Genomic DNA, 23719 nt, shown 5'->3' on the forward strand with positions numbered 1-23719 from the left:
GCTGCTTTGCATTGCACCACAGACAAACTCTACTTTGACCTTCAAGATCCCCATGTACTACTAGTAAAAATAAACCACCAAAAGCCAATCTGTTTTTCTTACCTTGAAAGAGAACAAGAGGGACTCTTTTAAGAGCCTTTTATAACACCCACACACACTTTTATGCCAGTCCCTGTAAGTGTTCTGCTACCCTAAGTCTTCACCAAAAGCCACACGAGCTCGGAGAAGAAACAGGCACACTTCTGCTGCATGTGTGACGTGTAGGTTTGTTATGCATGCAACCCATCCGAGCAGCAGGAAGGGAAGAGGTAACGAGGTCTAGCAGTACCTGCATTATTCCCCTAGGGAGAATCCTTTCTTCAGTTATACTAGCCACTTCCCAAGGCTGCTTTGTAGTTGTAGTAAAGTTTATTTGATTAATATGTGAAAACACATTCTTCCAGGTTCCTTAGATCATTGCTAATTGCTGCTTTGTGGCATACACTTCCAACTGAGATTTTCACAGGGAAAATTAAACTTCAGAACCATCCCCTCTGCTATAAGTTGCTGAAATAACCATCTAGTCAAGATCTGCAGCATAAGGGAAATGCCCCACGTACTGTGGAACTCTTAGCAGAGCAGGGCCCTGCTCTGTGTACGTATTTCTACGCTCATGGGTTTTTGCAAACAGTCCCTTGTAGAGTGGAGGAGAAAAGCGGGACAGTTGTTTAAGAGCACAGGAGAATTTGGAAATCCAACAATTTTAGGACAAGTGTGTAAGGTTTATTCTGAATTCTTGCATCTGATCTTTAGCACCTCTTCCTTATTAATCTCCCACAATATATAATACTGATAAAGGTAAATCAAGAGTCAACAGTTACTCAGATTTCAGACCAAAAAGGGCAAAGCATCAAATTGTCCTTGAAGGTGTATCCACTTGGGCAAGTAGCAATTCCGCCCCAAGCATTACAGTAACTAAAAAAAATAATGTAAATGTACCAGATTTAGCTTCATTACCATTTTTAACAATGCTTTCCCTTTTCATTTGCTGTATAAAGTACAGTCAAGCAGTGAGCTTGGGACAGATTGGGCTCAGTCATCAAAAACCATGGAAGTTATTTATGTTTTTTCTTATTTTGATTCTCTAAGACATGTAAGGCATTCCCTTTCTTCCAAAAATGCTGAGTCAAGAAGTCAAATCATAGTCAGGCTTCATTTTTCGCAGATATAGGTGAAAACTATATGCTTCCAATTGAAATTTAGTGCATAACATCTCAATCATGTAAGATGGAAAATTTGATTCACAGTTTGATTTTTTAGTTCTGATAGAAACAGTGGGGCTTGGTCTGAGGGTTCTGCTTTGGGACTCAAGGAAAATATCTTTTTTTTCCTTCTGTATTTTGAAAAAAAATCAAGTTCTGTATACATTAAACACTGTTCCTAATTTGAAGACAGCAACTCTCTTTCAAAGCAATCTTTAGGTTCTGAAGATTTCCTTAAAGCATTTGATGTAAGATATACCTCAGCAAAGGTCAGGTCTTGCTTTAAGACTATAGAGAAGGTTAATTTGACCAGATAAATTCAGACTTCACTCTGAAACTTAGTTGACATTTTTAGATGAAAAGTGAATGATGGTAGTAGGGGAAAAATTCAGTGTAACTTCTGTTCAGTCACTAGGGGAGTCAGAACATTGTCTATTGTACAGAAGAGTCAGCATTAAAGCCCTGAATTTCTCAAGTGTTATTTCTACACAAAAGTTGGATTCTGAAGCTCAATGGTTTCAAAGCAGCTTTTTCACACGGTAGCAATAGCAATGCATGGATTTCTGCCGTGCCCACCACCATCACGGCAGCTCACAGAAGCTGAAATCTCAGAGGTTCTGTTCCTCTCTCCGGTGCAGTTTCCGCACGGACAGGGTGTCTTCCCGGAGAAGCCAGGAGCCTGCTGGCTGCGGACCGGAGCTGCCACCTCCAGCTCGAAGTGCAGGCAATGAACCTTGCTCACTGCCCCGATGGCTACAAGTGAAGGGCAGAGAGATGCAAGGACCTACAGTCTCATGAATTTGAAGAATGCAAATAGAGTAGGAACCAAACAATGGGAACAATTTATATTTGAAAGAAACAATAGGGTTATTTGCCTACACATGCACGTGTATGTACAGCACAGAAATACATATACACACACGCTCAGATATAAAGGAACTCAACCCAAACTTGCTGAGAAACACTTGCATCTGTACAAGGCAAACCAGCTGCCATTTCCACGGGCAGCACACACCCCTCTTTAGCAGCACGGAGGCTGCAGAAGCAGGCACGCTGCCATGCAGCAGACGGGCAGCGAAGCAGCCTGTCCCTGAACTCGGAGGTTCCCTTGCCAGCTCCCTGACCCAGCTGAACACCGAGCAGCGTTCGATGTTTCGCTTCTGTGGCCAGCAGAGATGTGTCACCGCGTCAGAACGGAGCATGGAGTAACTTCTAAAAATCCCCAATCAGCAGAATAAGGCATCTATCCTGGGAAATGAATCCACCAGGATTTGCATTCTCTGTGAACGAGCTCCATGCAGTGCCGTACGCTACCCTGCACCTGCTGGGAGGGCTCACACCTTCCCTGGGCAGTACCTGGGGTCTGAGGCTCAGGGCAGGGGGCACAGCACGGCCCCAGCCCTGCTGCTCCTCCAGGTGCCCTGGAGCTCTGCTGAGGGGTCCCCAAGCCACTGGCATCTCGCCCAGGAATGGGAGCAGGACAGGACTACGCTCCACCAGCATCACCTACATCAGCGCTTCCCTGGGCGCTGGCATTTATCCTTGGGAGCTCCTCAACATTTCCTTGACCTTTTCCACAGAGAAGCACCATGACTTATCGCTACGCACGTTTTTCTCCATACAGCCTTGCAATCAGACAGACAAACTCAGCCAGACACAAGATACAAATCATGTCTTTCGACTCATTACTACTTAATTCTTTCCAAACAGCCAACAGCAGTAGCTGCAGGTGCAAAGACTGAAATTATAGAGAACACACAACTGCAACAGGGCTGTTTTTTTTCCTTCTTTCTTTCATTCTGTCAAAGTATCAAAGTCAAGTCATTAAATGATCTGTTAAAAATTACTCATATGGAAATTATTTTTTATTTCCCACTTTCACTTTTATTTTAGGGCATGCTTTTCTATCAGGAAATCTAGCTCCTGCAAAGGGGTAACAAAGCCACGGGCAAGCAGTTTGAGCTGCAAACTACTTGTCTTCCTTTAAGTCCAGATGCATATAGGTATTGAAGTTTTCAGCATAACAGAAGTGAAAAGAAAATAGCCTGAACAGTGCGTGCACTCTACAAATAATGCAATTTCATTAATACTGATTCAGTGCTGAAAGTCCCTGCAAAACATGACAATTAAATACTGTTTTACCGTCACAGATGTGCATACTGCAAAACATTTACATACATTCATAGGCATTCAAGTATATATATAAGTCTGTATACCTCCATTGGTGGCCTTGTATTAATACATCAATAAATTCAGAAACACGATTTGGATCTGCATATGTCATAATCCACCCATCAGTGGCCTAGCTGGACAAGAGCAGCTAACAATTTTCCCTCAATCATGGCTGTAATTAAGTCGGAAGAAAACTGAAGTGGCTGAAAGTTCATGCTGGAAGACTGACATGATGTCAGGTTTCATAAGTAATAAGATGTGGAAAATGTCAAATTATTACCAAGGGAGAAAATGTCAGGGGTGCACTTAAAATTAGACTTCTCACGTGAGAGTCCCAGTGAACAAGAGGATGAAGAAGGCGGCTTACGAGCAAGGTCTAGGCGCTGGCCTTCAGGACAGGGGCACGTCCTGGACTCCAGCACACAGACGTGTTTCCCTTCGTGACATCTGGAAAATATTGAAGTTTTGTGTCTTTGCCTAGCTGTCTCCACAAAGCGCTTGGCTTCCTTATCAGGGCTAAACCTGGATTGGATCCACCTTCCTTGAGGTATCTTCTCTCAGCTTTTCGGCTGTTTTGCTTGGCCTGCATTAGCATTGTTCTAATGAAATCAGGGGAACTACTGTTTTACACCAGCTGAGGAGTTTTTCTTTGTTTCTTTTTTTTTTTTTTTTTAATCTTTCAGAATAAGTTTTAAATATGAAAGTGCATCATTTAATAAATTACCACTCTCTGCAATTACCTGTCCTGCCAAGAAACACTCGGTGGCTCACAGGACTGCTGTGTCCTGGTTGAGGGAAGGCAGTAAGGGAGGGCATGCTGCAGTCAGCCCCCTCAATCCTCTGCAATCAAAGTACTTGAAAGAGAGGAGGCAGCTTTTATCAGTAAATGCCTGGTTTTAAATCATAACAGCTATTCAGGTTCCCTTGGCCTTGTTTGTAAATTGCCTCTTCCCCCCTCCATGTTCCAGACATCCACCAAGGGAAAAACTCTAAAACTTCATGGTGCATCTGAGCAGGTGATTAATCAATTTGAGCTGCACAGACACAGACACAGCAGAGAGCTGCTAGGGAGCATTATAAGTACGTAGCTAGCCATCACTCAGCACACGCTGCTTCTTTCCCCCTTAAATGTTCCCCGTTAAAACTTCTGTTGCCATATTGTTTGTAAAGTCTTGGTGTACAATAATAATATTTTTATTAGACCTATGTCATACATTTAAAGATCTTCCTGTCCATTTGTTTTGAAACCTGAGAGTTTTCACCTTTTCTACAACGCCATCTCTAGCTGAATTCCTGGAGTTAAGTCACAGTTTTCTGACAGAGGGCTAATATCAGCAAACAGAGACTCAGTCAGGACTTGCCTGAGCTACAGAAGGACGGTCACTATGCATTGCACTCCACCTCGTCAGGTACATATTACACTTGTGAACTGTTCCTGCACCCTTCTTCCAGGAGAGAAGGAAGAACGATGTCTCTAAAGTCCCCAGAATCCCACAAGGGATGAGATTCAGGTGTTTTACATCTGGAAACCTCTCCTCATGCACTGCTTATATCCTGAATTTCAGAAATGATAATTTTTAAAATTACACTTAACATTGTAGTTTAACTCCATGATGCTTCTTCTTCTTAACGCTAGATGTTAGCACTGTATCTAAACACAAATGGTGACGCTGGTGGTATGTAACACCAACTCTTCTCTGAATGCTGAGCAATCAGGAATTGCATTGTGGAAGGCTTCTTAACAGAAAGAACACAAAGAATAATTGGTTTAGAGACGAGTAAGGCACTCCTAAGTATTTTGTTTCAAGCCAGATCAGTCTTTGTTACAGTTAAATGTTCGGTCCTCGGGGGGAGAGGAAGCTCAGAAAGCCCGTGTAATTTCAGAACACACTGGGTTAGACAAGGTTAGCATCAGTTGGGCACTAAGTATGAACATATATCTGCATTCAAATGGCAGAAATGTTTATTTGCACTTAAAAATCATGTTTTATTATGATTTCTATAACAATTTCCTTCATATAGATTTTAATGTTTCAAACTTCAGTGCAGCCTACTCTATTTTTCCTACGGGATAAGGCTGTTTAGAACTAAATCATCTTCTTTCCTACCAAATATAATTTGAAAAGGATATTTGTCAGTATTTAAAAATATTTCATTTTTTTACATCAAGATTAGATTATCATGCAAATATTCCTAGAGAAAGCAACTGGATTGGTGTGATACTCAGTAGGAGATAATTTATTTTTTATTAGAAGATTGCCTGGCTAACAGAGGGTCACATTTACTTTTAAATTTTATTACCTAACTTCCCAAAGATATAGAAAAGCAAAAGACTCAGTTATATGGTTAAACGTATGTATAAATATATATGTATGTATACACATAAATATAATGCAATTAATTTTATCCCTAACGTAGAAAGAGTAAATTAAAAACAAACATCCACAAAGGAAATTGACTTTATCTTAGCTCCCTGGGTGAAGCCTCTGTTCGGAAGAGGAGTTCAGCTGGTGCTTACTGGGTAAGCACTGGGTAAAATCCCACTGCAGTTAAGAGTGAAATACCTGTTGGACTCTGCCCTGAATTAAAATGGGTTTAATATGCTGCTGGACTGGTCCTTAAGGCTCTGGCCAGCCATGAGGTGCTACGTAAGAGCCTCCACGTAAGCCTGCTGTGTGCTGCTATATCAAACCATCAGCACGCTCATTCCTGGAGCTGCTGCATGCTGGATGGGATGAAGGAGGGCAGCGGGGAGCAGCGGGCCTGGTGCTGCGTTAGAAGGATACAAAACACATCATGAAACTGCAGGTGTAAAAGGAAACTGTTTTGCCTAGAGAGACAAGAGGACAGACTGTCCCCATTCCTGCAGCCTCTGTGCATCTGATGCCATTAGCAGGAGCGAGCAAAGTCTCACTGCTGCCTGGGAAATAAGCCTCCTCTGCAAAACAAACCAGAGCTGCATTGCCTCCGACCCTTTTGAAGCCTTTAGGTACCAAGTCAAGCATGTAACGCTGCAGCCCATGCTCTGATCTTCCACTCAGCCGTAGTTTCAGCTGTTCAGCCTCCAGTGGCCACGAGCAGAGCTGGGAGGGCCTGTGGGCAATATATTGCAGGTGACTAATGGTCTGGGGATGGGCCTAGAGAGGAGATCTTGCACAAGCCATTGCACAGTGATATTCCCAGAGTGGGTCAAGCAGAACAGGAGAAGTCTGTGAAAGCCTTTACGGCTTCTGTGGATGAACCAAGGGATTTTGGTTAAATCAAAGAAAGCAACCTTGCTGCAGTCTTTAACTTACATTACATGAAAGATACATTGCCATCTGAAATACACATTACATCCGTGTGGGAGCTGAAGGAAATACAGGCTTGCCTGAAGAATGTAAGTGAAGTTCAACTGGACATCTATGTGCCACCAGCTGAATGGTATATCATATGCCATGGGCTTACTTTGTCTTAATTTAACTTCAGTGCTTGGGAGTCTATGAAGCAGATGTCCTCAGAGAGTCGCTCTAATGCGTTTGGTAAGACAAAACAAGAAGGGTATTTTATATTTTTCAGAATTCGGAATTATGTTCATTTTCCAATAGCTTGGACCAAAAAGCTTTAAAGTGCACACATCTCTACCAAGACACATAATTTGACTCCAAATGTTTTAATCTTTATTTAAACAGGACACCTGCACCCTATTTATAACTTTTGAGTTATTAATATTCTATTCCCTCTTTATCTTCCTACAGACAATTCTTGGCTGCTTTGGAATAGATGACTAATCCCCGTGAGTTTTTTTTCCTTTCCCTGAAATTACTGGCTTCATTTATCCTCATCATGTCCACTACCTCTCCTGTTATGAGGTCTGACATTAAGAAATTGTGGTAACTGAAAAATATAGCAGGAAAACAAAAAGAGAAGGAAAAAAATCTTTTCACCATAAGGTTAAAACCAGATATTTCTACATAAAACTGGCTAACCCTTATTGCACTGTGAGTGTCATGTTTCCTTGCTTATATTTGGATTGTGGTAACTGCTGCTGTTTTCCCCTGTGGCTTTGGTGGGCCTACTCCACATTAAGCTGATGAGACACCAAGCCAAGGAGATGCACCCAAAGCCAACGAGTGGCTTTAACTATTTTACCTTCTTCCCATCTTGCAAAACACTGGGTACTTTCTCCTTGTCTCCTTGCAGATTCTGTCTTATTAACTGTCTCCTATGGGCCCTGTTCCACAGGCTTGCAGTGCTATGGATTTTAAAGAAATCCCTTGTTCACACGATTTACTGATGAAATGATTTACATCTAAAGGACGCCAGCCAAGCATTGAGAGTGCACCGCTCAATGCCTCCTGAATCCTGTTGTGAGGATGTGAGAAAAATGCAGGCTGGGAAGAGAGCTTCACTGGAGTGCCACCGACCACACGAGCAGCCGTGGCGAAGAGAGACTCTTGTGCTTGTTACGGGTGAGGTCACCAAGGCGCTGGGCTTTCCGTACAGCTGCAGGTGGACGCGCACGTCCCCACCGCCGAGCACCACGGGCACACGTACCTGAATAACCTGGCAGCTCTGCTTCTATCTGAAAGCAGCAAACACCATCAGTCACGGCAGTGACAGCGATCTCGCTTCCAGTAGAGGTGACCAACACAGGAGGAGAGCACAAACCTTCAGAAAGTCCTTGGAAAACCTCAGTGACACTGCCTGTGCTGCAACCAGAGCTTGGAGATGATACCCTGAGCCTCCTACTCTCCTTTCACCGGGCATGTGCTCTTCTCTGAGCTCTCTTTGGAAACTTATTTTCAAAGATTTTTTTTTTCTTTTTTCTCTCTCCTAAATGTTTCAGTCAGTGAGAGCAGAGCACAGAACATGAGCTGCTGCGTTGCTGATCAAAGCAAGCCTCAGATCAGGATTTGATCCATAGGTGTGCGTAGGTAAAATACGGAGTGGTGTCAGTGGCTTAAAAGGAATGATAATTAGGGAGCGTTTGAACTTCTGGGTGGCAATGATATGTGTTTACTTATTTATTTTCAGCATGGCACTTTTGTCTAGCAAGAAGAGAGATTTACAAGGCCTGAGGGAAGCAGAGCTGTCAAGGTAAGAAAAAAAGAGAAGCAGAGACCTTTTGATAATAGTGTATCTAAAGGAACCATTTTGATTCCAGCTTTCCACTGTATTATATCAATATTACAAAAATAACACTCATGGAGATATAAAGCCCTGAAATTACAAATCCATCTTCATGGCATTATGTTGTCTAAGATTCACTCGGGCTTTTCCCGAGACATTGAATTAACCTCCAGTGTTTCTTGATTGATGTGCATCTTTGAAGTCCATCTCTTCTCAAACAGCGTCACAGTAATTATATCCTTCTGATTTGCAACAGACTCTTCCGTGCCAGCTGCTCCAGCTCAGACCCTTCATGGATCTGTTTCAGGGAGATGGAATTGCTGTGCATGCTAATTTTGCATTATTGTCAACAACAAATCCATCATGAGCTGAGGTGGTAGAATATTATCCAGAAAATATGGTCTTTGATTAATTTCTCTATTTTTCATTTCACTAATGCAAATTGTCTTCTGCTATGCTTAACAAAAGAGCTGTGTAACAGATCCAGGAGTGGACCCACCTTCAACACGCTCGTCTCATTCACATTTCGATGCCGTTAAATTCTTTGGAACCCGCCCTGAATGGAGCTCGCTATTTAGTAAATATTTATGAAATAGGCTACTTGGATGCAGTGGTGAATTCAGCGAGTAATAACATATTCATAGAAACTTGTTGCTGCCACACAATTAAATCTTAGATCGCAAATGTCCCATGCAAAACAAGAACCACGTGAGAGGCACCAGAGATTTCTTCTGTTCTCTTTTAGCCACCTCAGGTATCTCTGCGAGCCACCCTCCCTACCCTGGAACATGGAAAGAACACGAACGAGACTCCAGAAGTTGATGTTTATGAATATGAATTGTGTACTGGCAGCGAAACACAAACGGGCCCAACTCCAAATTTGCTAAGATTTTCTTCAGCTATGCAAAATCTTCCTCCTGTTGTGATATTTTAACATAGGCAAAGTTTCATGCTGACAGAATTGCTTATTTCTATGTTACGTACACTGGTCCACTCTTTCTTAATTTTTTGTTATCTTAAACTTTAGTAAAACCCCAATGGACACCAATATCTTAACCTGAGTGAGCAGCACTTCCAGAGAGAGGGAACTAAAAAAGAGTATTTTCATTTGTTCAAAGGAAATTAGTTTTCCTCCAGAAATAATTTAGTTTGGCTTGCTACCTTTCCACTCAGTTTTCCTGCCTGTATGCCACAGATCCAGTCATATGGAAAGAAAAAACAAACAAAAAAAAAAAAACAACAAAAACCAACATTCAAATACATTGATTTTCCCTCTGATAACTGCCTGTCATCAGTCAGGTGTGGGGATCTCCTGCAGAGCCACATGATTGAGTCTGCTGACAACTTCACGCTGTGGCTTTATTTCCTAGTTTTTATTTTTATTTTATTTCCTCAGAAGTTGTGCCAGCTTAACCTGAAGGTGAGCAGAAAGGCTAGTGAAATGTAAAATAGGAAGGTAATTAATTTGGCTGAAGACCAAGGCCATCTCTGGCTGGGCCTTTGCTGTCTCCAAGCTAGCTTGCCTTACACTGTCTACTTGTGCCTTCCAGTCCCAGAAAACCATAAGGACCGCCAGTAGGAGCGAGCTACTCTCCAGCACGGGGAAGAAGAGAACAACCTGTCCCTGTAGGAGAAAGGGCTTATTAAAAGTGTTATCTGTTATTCTACCTGCATCACTTTGAAACCAGTAGAAAGGAAATTATACTGTCAACACACATATGATGCTGAAAATAAAGAAGTAAACGCATATCCAGGGCAGAGCTATGCATCCAGTCATGAACTATGGAAGTCAAAATGCAAAAGACTTTTATAGACATATCCCAAGTAAGCTATAGGGTAGTGGGAGAAGGCAGCAACAAATGGTGATGCTCTCAGGCAGAAGGTCAAAGTACTGCAACAAAACCCTACCCACACCAACAGCAACCCTGCAGCCACCAGGATACAACTGCTCACCACAGGTAATGCCACATTGCCATGGTGTTCAGAAAGCCAAGCCCTGAAATAGATGTTACAGATAAAATAGATTTATTTTTCTTAGCAGAAATTAATCTAATTTCAAGGGTCTATAGTTGTAGTCTCTGCCAAAGATGGAGAAAGGAAAGTTCTTTGTAATTCATAACAGGGCAGACACGGCAATCTGGATTTAAAAATAAAAATCAATCCAAACCCTTGCCTGGAAATGAAAGGGAAACCAATCTGAGGACTGAATCAATTAGACTGGCAGCTTCTAACTGCCTGGTTTTGAGATTTAAATTGAATATTCCAACTCAGCTCACAAGTGAAAATAAGTGCAGTGGCTTTAATCACTACGTGCTCTCCTCATACAATTCCTGGGGTCTCTTAAAGAGAGGGCCAGGACTGGAGTTGTCTTTGGTGCTTTGTATTAGCACTGGAGTGTCCTGGTAGACACCTGGAGAGCCAAGAATGAGAAGTTCAAGCCACGGCGATCAAATATGGACAGCAACATCTCGAAGGCAACAGCACAGTAGTGTCAGTACTAGGCTGATACAACTTTTCCATCCCTCAAACGATGAGAAAAAAAAGTGCCCAGTGAAGATATTGGAGATTTCATCTCCCACTTGGATCAACGTGGAAAGTTAATTTTTGCTTTTTTATCCGTTTCTACTTATCTCCTTTAAAGCTGTCATATGCTGCAGTTTCTCTGCGTGACTTACTGTGCATGCCCTTTCCGTGCCACGCTGCTCATAAACCCATCCCTTCCCCTTGCTCCAGGCAGTTCACAATTCTGGGGGATGGAGGATGTTTCTGCAATGGCTGGAGATTGGGAGCACTGCCTCTCACTCTGCAGAAAATTTAACAGACATTGGCTACTGAAAAGTCTTCAAAGACAAATATTTACAATAGAGCTGCGACAGCTTTCTAACAGTACAGTCAGTATAAAAAAATATATCTGTCAATGGTTTAGACATATTGCAATCTCTATTTCCATAGCTAGCTAAGGTAGAAAGCTTAGAAGGGTAAGGAACTGTTCCTACATGAGGAAGGGCTAAGTAGATTAAGACTTCTCCTTTTGGAGTAGAGAGAAATGAAGACGACATGATAGAGGTCTATAAAATCAATGGAGCAATGGAAAAGTGCACAGAGGACAACTATTCATTTTTCTTCAAATGCAAGGATTAAGGGGAATTAAATGAAATGAACAGATGACAGATTTTAAAAAGCATAAGAGAAAAAAGACACTTCACACAAAACGCAATTAAAACTGCGGAGCTCATTACCAGAGGATGCTGGAGATGTTAGAAGTTTATGCGAGTTCAAAAAGTGACTGGAAAAAATACTAGAAAATAATCCACTGAGATTTCTCTCCACGAAGGCACTATATATGTCTCAGATTTAAGCTGCAATTCACGGGAGGTTTGGAGAACATACCTTGGAAATATCGCCCTGCCTTAGATGTCCACCGCTTCCTGCTGTAGGAGGTGAGATATCTTGGTTTGATATACTCCCAGGCTGGCCCAGTGCAAGATCTTATGTCATCATTATTAATAGATTTGCAGCCACAGAAAGCTGCAGAGCAGAGCAGAGCATGGATCCTTAGCGGTAACTGAAGCAATTGAAGTCACTGTGGCTTTATGACTATTGTTACCTGCAGGATTAAAGCTTGCCCGGGAACACCTCCCCCTGCTAAATACAGGCTTCTGGCAAAAAGCCCCAGCAACTGCTCCAGCAACCAGATCGGGCGTCTCCCACTTTTCCATCAGTAAATAACTAAAAGAACTGATTTCATTTCAGGTTTTGTAACTCTTCAACAAAGAGATCTGAAGATGGAGAAGGAACTTCAGTGACTTGCATAATAGAAAAGGAGGCAGAAAGGGGCTCATGACTTTGACTTGAACGAGAGCGAGCTGAAGAACTGAAAGACTTATTAAAGAACTGACCCCAACGGGGCTAAAGCTGCTACATATCTCAGTGCAAGGCCACAGTTTGAGCCTGCTGGTCATCGGCACGGGAGAGCTCACCTGGATGCTGTGCAGAAACCTGCCAGCCAGTTATACTGTACTGCAGTCCTAACCTGAGCAGATGCAGTGTTTAGAAAGGAAGCTACAGGCTTCGTGCGATTTGATTGTTCAACAAATTGCAATGCAACAATTACTGCTTTCAGCCTGCTTTACCTCAGCTTCTGTTTATTTCAGGTTTCTCCCTCTGATAGGCATTTTGACAAAAACCACTGAAAATTACAAAATTAGAATTGGAATCAGTTTAAATACAACACAACAGAACTTCCCACTGCCCAGTAACACTTCCTTTGCAGACAAGGTGAGGGTGTCTCAGCAATATGACAGCTGTGCTGTATAGGAACGGTCTGAGCCTTTCTACCTATTTTTCCCTTGGTCTATTTTTACTCCTTCCTGTTTTACACCGGTGGACCTGAAAAGATACCAAAGCCTGTGTTTTCAGGATGGGTAACTGACAAGGCAGGGCGTGCAGAGGGGAGTGCTTATTCCCATGTGTGACGTGATTGCCAGAATGGCTGCCACAGCACGTACCACAGCACAGCGATCGTGCTGCCGCCCCCGTCGGACAGAAACCTGTTGCTATATATAACTGGAGGTACCTGGTCTCCTCTAGTAAGAAGAAAAAGATCCTTGGGTGCTTATTTTATTCTGATTAACAAAATTGCCATGAAGTTCACGCCAAAACACTCGTGGCAACAATTTTAGCCATCAGACCAGTTTCCCAGCAAATATTCGCTAATCAATTAAAAAAAAAAAAGGAAAAGGAGGGAGGGAGAGGAGGTGAAGGGATCAGGACCTGGATTATTAATGAGTAATTAAATAAAGATTAGAGATGTATTAACCTGGAGTTCCGTCATGGAAATGTAGCTGTCAGATGATGCGGGGGCTGGATGTTTTGAGGGAACCTGATGAATGCAGGCTCATGGGAAGCTGTCACAATGATGAAACAAGCTGAGCCCGGGCTAATAGATTTATCTATTTCTACCTGGCAGATTATAATAGGATCCAGAGTCATCCTGCTGATCAGTGGATATCTGCGGAAAGCTCATGATACAGAGGGTATCAGTGGGATCGCAGGGAAGTGTTTTTTGGAGCTAGATACCTGGAGATATCGTCACTTGAAGAAAAGCAGAGAGGGAAGACTGCATGCCGGGGGATAGCTTGTAACAGATTGTCAAACCATCTGCAAAGAAGGAGCTAAAATAGCTGATGTGCTGCTGTTGCCTGTTCATGGAGAATTCCCACAGGAGGTTCCTTCCCTTCCCGTTTCCCTGGAGAGCTAACAGTGCTGTAGAGCTAGTGCTGCGTATTTTTGTCTGAATGCCTAGACATTTTGACAAAGGAAAGGCTGAAGTAATCAGTACTTCCAAAACCTCCAGCCGAAATGCTGGCGGAGTCAGTCGACTTTTCCAGTTTGCTGAGGAATAGGTGCTAACAGCACTCCCCCGGAAAGCTGGAGACAGCATCATTAAGCAGCTGATGGCAATAACAGACAAGCCGGCAGCGTATGTGACACCTCTGTCCTGTGTTTGGGAAATGAAGCCCTCTTCTGGCAGCCGTGCTGGGCTGAGGGTCATCCTGAACCCAACCACAGACCGACTACACTATTACTGCTCCGGAGCGGCGCGGGCAGTGCTGGAGGCGAGTCCCTCCCATCTCTGTTTTGCCTCCCGCATCTACAGCGTGACAGGAAATATGGAATCATTTTCCTTCTCCCAGCTGACTCCATAACTGTGTGTGAGCCCAGGCCGTGGGGAAGCTGTCTGCCATTGAGCAGGTTATTGCCTGCCCCAGCCACACGCAGCCCTCCTGGGAACGTGTGGTGGTTCCGCTCCAGTGGGCAGCCGAGCTCCACCACAGCCGCGCTCTCGCTCCCCCTCCTCGAAGAGGAACGGGGAGAAAATACGATGAAAAGGGCTCAAAGGTTGAGATAAGGACGAGAAGATCACACAGTAACTATTGTATTGCATTTTTTTCCCTGCCTTAAATCTGCTCTCACAGAGGCGCAACACAACATCGCTTCTTGGCTCGGCTCTGGCCAGCAGCGGGGCCCTCACCAACCAAGGGGCAGCTTCTCGATCCCCCTCACAGACACCACCCCGATGGCCCCTGCTACCAAAACCTTGCCACATAAACCCACTACAGAAGGGTTGGTAGCAGTGCCTTCATATTGACTTGGCTTGAGTAGTCTCAAACACCCCATTTGTCTGAGGTGCTCGTCAAAGGCACGCTGTTCGGGTCCTAATAGAATTTGCCAAAGCCAAAATAGGTCAAATACACTCACTGTCTTTTTGACTGCTAATGCTTAAGAAATTAACGGCACAGAAACTGCTTTAGAAACAAACTTGGAAATGGTAACTCTGCTCAAAAGTCAGTACTTTCAAACACACGTGTGTGAAAGGGAAAAGACTGATTTAAAACACCAGGTTTAAACAAAAAGGAAATATCTTTTAAAATATGTTTTAGTGAGGAAAATGAACGACCACAACACTATTGGTAAAAAGCACCAGAAAAAAAGCAATTCCTATTTCCAAAATACTTCAATGTAAATAAACAAAAATAAACAGTGTGAGATGAAATATTATTATTCTCATTGTTCAAACTGAAGCACAGTTCAAAGACTGTCAAGTATACAATAAAAAAGAGTCTATAACAAAGCAAATTTTATGCAAACTCCCTAACTTTTTTTTTTTTTTCTTCCTATAAAACGTTTATGATCACAATGCCTGGTCAAGAAATGAAGTGTGCAGATAATAAATGGAAGGCATTTAATTTAGATGTGAACAGCAGCAGAGGTCGAGGGCAGGATTTGCAGAAGCTGTTATGCAAACTACACTGGTATTTATAACGGGAAAAAGAATGCACAAGCAACTCACCTGCAGTGGCTGCTGGATTTATACTAATATCGGAGCACAGCGTTGTGAGGTGTGAGCCCTTCGGTCAGCGACAAAAGATATGAGGTTCTTTAAAATCTGGCCCCGGGAACTGTATACGCCAATGGCACCTGCCATACAGACACGCAGCTGCTGTCCTGCATGGGAAAAGGCGCACAGAAAACACAGAAGCAAAAACATTGCAGTGTCAAGGAAAAACTCCTCATCCAACTCCTGATCTCTGTCAGCGAGGGTCTGCAAAGACAGCGAGCCCACAGGCAGTTTGCAAGTACTTCAGACAAATGCTTGGACAGAAGAGCAACTTGTCCTCAAACGTGCTTCCTACTTGGAGTGTAAAATGCTAAAAAAACCTCATTTGTCCCTTTGCTAATGTCCTTTGGGCAAAAATTTAGGATCTTGTTGTTCACGTGGGATCTGAGCCAAAACTTATTAAACTCTGTGGGTGTTGGATCAAGCAGGCTCTAAAGAGGAACAGGAATAAGTGGGGTCAACTGGCTAGCCTTCCCGTTTTCTTTTTAAATATTTCTCATGCTTTGCTGTTTTATGCACGCACCTCTGGCCGCGGACCAAACCCCGGCTGGTGTAAATCAGCCTCCCACCACCCGGTGCCCCCAGTGGAGCTGGGCGAGCTTCTGGCAAGCCCAGATCTGGCCGGTCGTAAACAAGGTGCAGATTAGCACAAGATGCCTGCTTGTGCTTTGGGAAACTAAAGGAGGAGTAGGCGCTACGTTAAATTAAATCCCGGTCTGATGCAGTCTGACCTGTGTTTCGCAGTAAAAGGACTTCTGCTTTGAAACTGCTGAACGATAATTTTGAATGCCTTACTTCAGATGGCTCTGTGCTACTTTGTTCAGCATCGTGTGGAAAAACCTACAGCTGGCAGACTGCTTCTCTCTCCTCCGAGTTATCATTAATGTTAATTAATAAGTGTATGTTAGTTCAATCTCATTGTCATTCCATAATGTGTAGTTAAAAATTACAATAATGAATTCCAACTTCTCCAGCCGAATGTAATAAAATGGTGATTAATATTCCCCAGGGCTGGGACAGAATACGACCCAGGGTAATCTAAAATAGTTGTAAGAGAACAGTGCCATGTCCGGCAGGTACCGAAGCTGTCACAGCACACGTGAGGTGCAGAAGGGTGAAGAAAGCAACCCCCTCACTCTGTTAAATAAAAGTCCTTTTTCCATGGGCCCAGGTATGATGAGCACAGTTAGCAAACCAGAACAGAAGATTAGCACAGTTCAGACATCCAGTTTCGTGTCAGCCAACCTACCATCAAAAATTTCAGGCCTATCAGAGTGCCTATCACGGATGTCACCCACCCTCACAGCGCAGGATCGTGTGCAATTAAGTATGGATGGAGACACGGAAAGACCCTGGTGAGGAACCAGCAGACAGGTGTCGGGGAACTGTGACAGATGGGCCTGAAACACCACTCAGCCTTCTCCCAGTGACAGATTTTCCAGAACAAATGTGGAACATGCTTGGCAAAGGACACTCGACAGGCTGAGCACTCCAGAATGTACACTGCTCTTATAAAAATATCTATTTTCTAAACTCTTACATCTCCAGTGCTGCCAAAATGATTTTTCTGTAGGAACAGGAGGTGGTACGGAAGTGGAAGCTCTTGATCTCATTCTGAAAATAATCCATACAAACTCATGCTCCTAAATTGTTACTTCACAAAATCTCATTCCTACAAACTGGTTACTCTCGTCACGTTCTGCTGTGAATACTGCAGTTGAAGGCGTTACACAGATGGAGAACCCAGGAGGAATCTCACCTTGCACAGCTACCTGCACTGCACGCATCCACCTCCCTTCGGTTCTGTGAAACGGAATTTTAGGTAAGAGTAACAGAAGAGATGCACAGAAACCCACTTACTATTGTAAAATTTCTTCTAAAGCCACTGACAGATCTTTACGATGCAAAGATTCAGAGTTAAACCTCTTCATTTCAAACACTGAGGGCTGAGCTCCTCTGTATCATTAAATACATAGAGCTTCAACAGAGGTTTTTTTCTGCTACGACCAAAGCACATGAAGACAGAGGAACAGAATTGCCTTAACACGATAGGAGGAGACCTCCCTGAGGCCTTCAGTTTTTCTATCCCTCCTTTTCCCAAGTATAAAAAGAGACACGGAGCTTTACATAAAAATACTAGGCTCAGGTGATGGTGGGCTGTGCCAGGAAGAAGCACAGGACAGCAAGCATCTATGGCGTGTATGTTAAAATATCACAGAAGGGTTAAACATTGCCCTATACAGTAGTGTGTCCTGGGAAAGAAGAATTTCCTTCTTTTTCTCTCCAAATCTATACACACAAAATGAACGAAGTTACCCATGTTTTGTGTTCCCCAAGCGTTGCACATCCGGCTAACAAAGAAGTAAAATTCCTGAAGGTGTAAGTGTTCCTATCACCTCAGCATCCAGGTGAATACGGACATTCAGGTGACAGGAGCAGCTCCTCGAACAAGCTTCTCGCTGCTTTGCAGAGCTCAGCAAGCCACTGAACGTAGGCAGTGCAGATCACAACCTGGAAGGAAAACTGAAGCAGCAGGCACAAAGCTTCATTCAGTGGTGCCATTCTACTTATCCCTCCCTCTCTGTTGCTGTGTTGTTTGCTATCCCCAAGCACTGAATATTTATAGCAGCGCCAGACACAGAGCAGCTTACATGTACACCACTGCTTTGTTCACAAGTCCCTCAGAGGAAACAAGAAGTGCTCGTGTGCTTCAGCACGGGAACACTGAACTGGCTGAGGGCATCAGGAGCACCTGACACCTGGTTACTTCGGGGTGTTCCTCCCGTGTCCCCACAGCCCTCTAGTCACGTCACCTAAATGGTAGGATAAGTACATACAACACTGCTTTATTTAAAAGCAATAAACGACGCCCCCCACACGCTATTTTTCACAGCGGTGTATGTTCCCAGGGAACTGCAAAGTTGCTGGATCTGGAGAGGTCTTACCCGGATTCTAGAGAGCTATAATTTTACTAACTGGCTGAGAAGTAGAAGTTTCATAACATTATCTGAGAACACGTGAAAGTAAATCGATGTAAATAGGGAAAAAGAAAATTATCACATTGTGCAATCATACGGCATAGCAAACAGTGACGACTGAGGGAACAAGTTTATGAAAAAATTATAGTTCTCTAAAACAGGATTATGATTTATTTATACTGAAAAACTACAGAGCATAGGTTTTTTTTTGTTTTGTTTTGTTTTTTTTTCATTTGTGTGTTTTCCTCCCTAAATTTGTGCTATTGTTTTAGCATAAATTGCTGTTGGTTTTTAAATGTAGCAAGGATTTATTTTCCCCCTTCGCTCCCAGGAAGGATCCCTTCCTCTCCATTGACACACCAGATGCAAAGGACTGGAGGCAGGGAAGAAGCAGAGTTTATCACAACTACTTTCAAGCACACAGGCGTGACTCAGAGCGGTGCTATCAACACACCCGTAATGCTCTATGGAAAAAAAAAAAAAAAAGCCAGTTAGATGTTGCTATCCTGCCCTTGGCCTGCACAGGCTTCTGGACAGTGACGAGGTGTGAAGTCTCCTACCCTAGCAGCTGGACACGCACAGCGGGGCAGCAGCACTGAGAGCATCCTCAGCATCATGCGAGGGGCAGAGAGGAGCGGCTGCTCTGGTACCCCCACTCACAAACCGCCCTCAGACAGACACACGGCTGCTCCCTGGGCATCGGGGAGGTGCAACAGCTCTTCCAAAACTCTCCTGCCTTGATCTCTCTTCTCCTGAGTAAGCAGAGACTGAAGCGATCCAGGGTCGTGGATTTTCAGTGATTAACTTTCGTGATCTCCACCCAGGGAGGATGCTAGGGAAAGCGAGAATGCCTCGGACAGGGCTCCCAGCAAGGGTTCCTGTTAGCGTGTCACAGGAGCAGATCTGTCCTGCTCCTCGCTGTCACAGGATGAATACCGATGCTCCGAGGAGATTTACACAGTTGAGGAGCAATAAGGTTAAAGGTAATTAAGAATGCTATATCAAGACTGCTACAGGAGCCAAAGAGAACAATCTTCATCAAAGGAGGGGAAAGAGACAGAAGATGTATGTGCTTGCAACCAAGGACTCATTCAGCCACCGCTTTATGCGGGTCCCTGTCCCAGCAGCAGCAGGCACTGACATAGCTCCCCCAGGTAAGGGCAGCCACTCTCCCGCAAACTGCTGAATTTTCTTACCTCCCCGTGGAATAAGGCAGACAGAAATACTGTGACATTTATCCTCACATTTGAAAACATCAGAGAAAAAAAAAAAAAAAGCAGAGGTCAGAAAAAGAGGGAGGAGGTTTTCCAAGTGACAGCTCCAACCCCTCCGCTCCAGTTTTGCCAGCACTGGATGTTTGGGATATAAAGATTCAATTTGACTGTATAAGTTCACTATCAGGCATTAATTATACTTAGGAGGCAATGATCCAGTAACCTACTCAAATAGATTTACCTCCTGCCTGCAAGGCTCAATTCTTAATAATATAAATAGAAAAAAGCCGAGCTGCATTTCACTTGAATATTTTGACTTGCACTTTGGTGTGCGGGAACACTTTAACTAAGCGGCTGCTAATATAGTAAATAATGAAAACAAAAGGGAAGAGCTAATTATGGCTTGGCAATTAAATACACTGTAAAAAAGAAAGCAGAAAATCAGCACAAGGTTTTCATGAGGAAAGGGTTATCTTAAAAACACACGAAAGGTTAGAAACTAGAAGCCTGCATCAGAATAAAGGTCCAAACTCTTGCAGTTTCCCCTTATGTGAAAGGAAGGACTTTTTATATGGAAATGAACGCTGCTCAGTAGAATATGCCCTGTGCCTGTTTATTAGTTTTATACCAGAATCATTACAACACATTTTATAAGAAGTATTTTATTTAATTAGCATATGTTCCTTGTTACAAATGAGAAATTAATGTTCTATAAAATGCAATAAAACAGGCTATCTAGTTAAAGGCTCTTAAAGCTTTAGAATTTGGGATGCCAAGAACAAAAAAGGAAACCACTAAGTACTGGAATAATCTAAACTAATAAAGAATATATATATATATATATATATATATATATATATATATATATTTAACCTTGTCAATCACTTTGCATCCTGTGGAGGTTTGAGAAAAAAATAAACACTCTTCCCCCAAAAACTTTCAGCAAAGTGACAGTTCAAGGTGCAACAGACAACCTACAGGAGGAAAACAAAACCAAACAAGAAGAAAATAGAGTGGTTCAAGAGAGCCTGAGTTAAAATAGATTACTCATCACATCTTCATTGGAAGAAAATGAGGAAAATGAGCAGCTGTAGTAGAACCTCCTGGTTTACTTCAGCTACTTTGCTCTGCTTGAACGTCATTGAGCTTCACTTGGAGCCCACGAATATGAGCATCAAGCTGCTTAAACAAAAGTTCTGTGGTGGGGCTTACCCTGCTAAAATACCTACACACCTGGCGCACAGCGAAGCAGAGTGCACTTCGGGTTACGGCTGTTGAGGGAGAACTCATTCCGACTTGCTGATGTGCCCTGAGCTACAGCCAACAATTTTTACCTGATTTTCTGGCAACAACAAGGAGCCAACAGGCAGCAGTCACAGGGGCATACATTTGCCTTCGGAGGCTTTGTCTGGCAGTAAGCAGCACTCAGGCACCCAGGCCACGTTGCCATATTCACCTCCTATTCCTCATCGGATTGCCAGCTGACCGCCAGCTTTGCTCCTGCCGCGAGCATGCCTGACAAACACTGCCAGGAGGAGCAGGCACAGCGGTGCTTCAGAGGGCTCCCTTCCCCAAGAAGGTAGCATGCACTGACAGGCAGCCACGGAGTGCTGTTTGGTACCTTTCAGGGGATAAGCAAACAGTGCTCCTAAGCTAGGGTACTCTTCCAGCAGTTTTGTAAGACAGCAGTAAGGCAGCATTTCTGGTTTGTGTTTGTAAAGACCATAGCCCAGACGGGTCCTGCTTCACAGCCCTCTGCAATCAACAAAAAAACCCCACAAGTCATTCCACTTGGCAGCTGAGGAACACTGGAGGCTTCAACAACATTAAAATACTTGTCTTGGTGGTTACCTTTTCTCTGTGTGTGTTTTTGTTTCCCTAAATCTATTTTTAAAATATTTAAAAAAAAAAAAAAAAAAACAAACAAAAAAAAACACTATTATCTGTGTCTCATTTACCCTTTTTTTTTTTGTCTATAATACTGAAAATATCAGTGCCTAATGCTCTAAATCCATTACTTTGGAGTAAAACTAGGACAGCAAATGATCGCTAATAGATGCCACAGAAACAAGTGGAACACATCAGGATGTAAGCACAGCTCTGTTGTAAACCACCAAGTCTCGTCATTTTCTCAAAGGAGGAAAACAAATAAGCAAGTGCAAATTGATTTTATTCTAAAAGCCTTCAAAAGTTTCTTTTTAAAGGTGAGCCTCAGAGCCCAACTCAGATGTTAGCGATACGCTAAGTTGCTTTCTCCTCTGGGCTACCAAAACATCACGCTATTATTTTGGTTACAGATGTAATACGGTTTAAGGAGAAAGTGAAGTGTATGACTGTTGTGCTCATGCTGCTTTTTGCTGAATAATGACCGCAGGAATTATTTGGACGAGCTGCTGTCCAGAGGGGGGGCAGAGTGGTACATTTGGCTTTTGCCAATGGTGCTGCTGGGAGGGCTCTGGAAGCTGCCCTCATCACCAAGCAGTCCCTGGCAGCACCAGAAACCCCCCTTCTTATTTTTGTGAATAGAAAACTCCATGCAAAACACAGCCACAGTTGTCATCAACAGGGACAAATTGAAAGGGAAGCTGCTGCAAAAGTTCTGGTTGATAGATGGAGAAATACTGAGGCTGTGGCTAATTGCTGTGTAGCAAGTTTGGGTTAACCTGAAATACTTCTGATCTTGGCTTAACTCTGAGCGAAGAAACCAGACAGCATTTTCAGTACTGCTAGAAAGCATAGCATAAAGCGAGGAAGGAGTTAAACACTCACCTGTGAGCAGGTGAATAATGCCCCCATTTTGCAGGCCATGCATGGCAAAGCAAAAATTTGCACTAGTGCTTGTAGCCCAGGCAGTGCTTCAGCAGGGCATTTGGTGCACTCCCAGCTCTGTCACGCTTCTGCGTCCTTTATTCCCTCCTGGGAGCACGCACAGGCAACACCATTTGAAGCTGCTAATCTTTGCTTATAGCCTTATTTGTTCCTAAATCTTCCACATTTATCTCTGTCTTTCAGTGGAGGAAATGAAGATGAGAGCAACATGCGGCTGCAAGCACAGACCACGAGTGCACGGTGCCCTGCGGGGAGAAGGTTCGGGGGCAGCTGTGGAGGGCCCAAGAGAGAAAGTGGCCTGACATTTGGGGCAGCAGCTTGGAGGTGTGCACGTCTTGATTCAGCATGGGCTTTGGGGATTGTCGAACTTCCCAAGGTATGTGTGCTGAGAAGGGGGGCATAGTGTCAGACCCTACAGGTGTTGAAGCAGGAAACCTCCCTTCCATCACGGGTTAGCAGAAACCAGAGGTGCACAGCCACACATCGGTCATGGCTCCGAGCAGTAAGAGGGGCTTTTTTGTGGTCACCGCGAATACGTGAAGAACTGAAGGCTGCAGACATTCGCACTGATGCTGCTTTTTAGCTGCACAAGCAGCCCCAGGAAAAGCAGGAGAGAGAGAAGTGGAAGAATTTCTTTTGCTGCATTTGAACTACTTTTGCTCAAAAACACAAATCTCAGAGGAAAGTCAGGCTGTTCCTGTGCTGCTGCCCGAAGGAAGGTGGCAAAGAGTTCACTGAAACTCCGACAGGGAAGCAGGTGGGACGTGAGGAAGCGCCACGGGGTAGGCAGCGATAGGGAGCCGTGCTCCGTGCCAGCCCAGCAGAGCTCTGCACGAGGGCTGCGCTGTGCCTCGGGCGCGGTGCAGCAGCTTGGCAGCTCCTGCTGCAGCAAGGGAACCAGGGGAAGGAGCTCTGACAAGCAAGGGTTTCTAATTGATCTAATTAATAGAAAAATATCTACGCTGAATGTTTTTCTGTCTTGCTGGCCATTCTCCTAACACACCACAACAGAGGCAAGGTGGCTAAGGCACCACACGCAGCTCCTGAGGAAACACTCTGCAGGGTTGGGGCACTGCTGGCCACATCCCTGGGGGCATTCGGGCTCTGGCAAGCTGACGAAGACTCGGTCTTTCCTGCTTATTGGCAGGGGTGGTGCCTGGCCCAACACCCGTAAGCACAGGTTGGGCAAACCTTTGCACATCTATTTCTTCCCTCTCCAGAGAAGCTCCCCCAGTGGCTGTCCTTTATCAGCTACAGGCATCATAGACTTGA

At 43.8% G+C, this 23719-nt stretch overlaps 1 protein-coding gene across 10 annotated transcripts in view; it reads right to left on the minus strand.

The window, feature by feature from the left end:
- LOC311439579 (uncharacterized protein) overlaps positions 1-23719 on the minus strand; it is a 377995-nt gene that overhangs the window by 65225 nt on the left and 289051 nt on the right. For 2 of the 10 annotated variants that reach the window (XR_014694836.1, XM_084525451.1), the window contains 2 exons: positions 15379-15533; positions 8498-9306 (listed from right to left, as the gene is read on the minus strand). The exons of 6 other annotated variants lie outside the window; for them this stretch is intronic. Coding sequence is in view for 3 of the 4 variants with exons in the window: in XM_084525451.1 (XP_084381577.1) it covers positions 15532-15533 (2 nt within the window). In the remaining variant the exon portion in view is untranslated. Of the gene's footprint in view, positions 1-6351; positions 6644-8497; positions 9307-15378; positions 15534-23719 lie in introns of those variants that run through there. 2 more of the 10 variants (XM_084525453.1, XM_084525452.1) reach the window with 2 other exon arrangements.

The sequence above is a fragment of the Aythya ferina genome (genome assembly GCF_964211825.1).
Source record: "Aythya ferina genome assembly, chromosome: 7".
Classification (NCBI taxonomy): domain Eukaryota; kingdom Metazoa; phylum Chordata; class Aves; order Anseriformes; family Anatidae; genus Aythya; species Aythya ferina.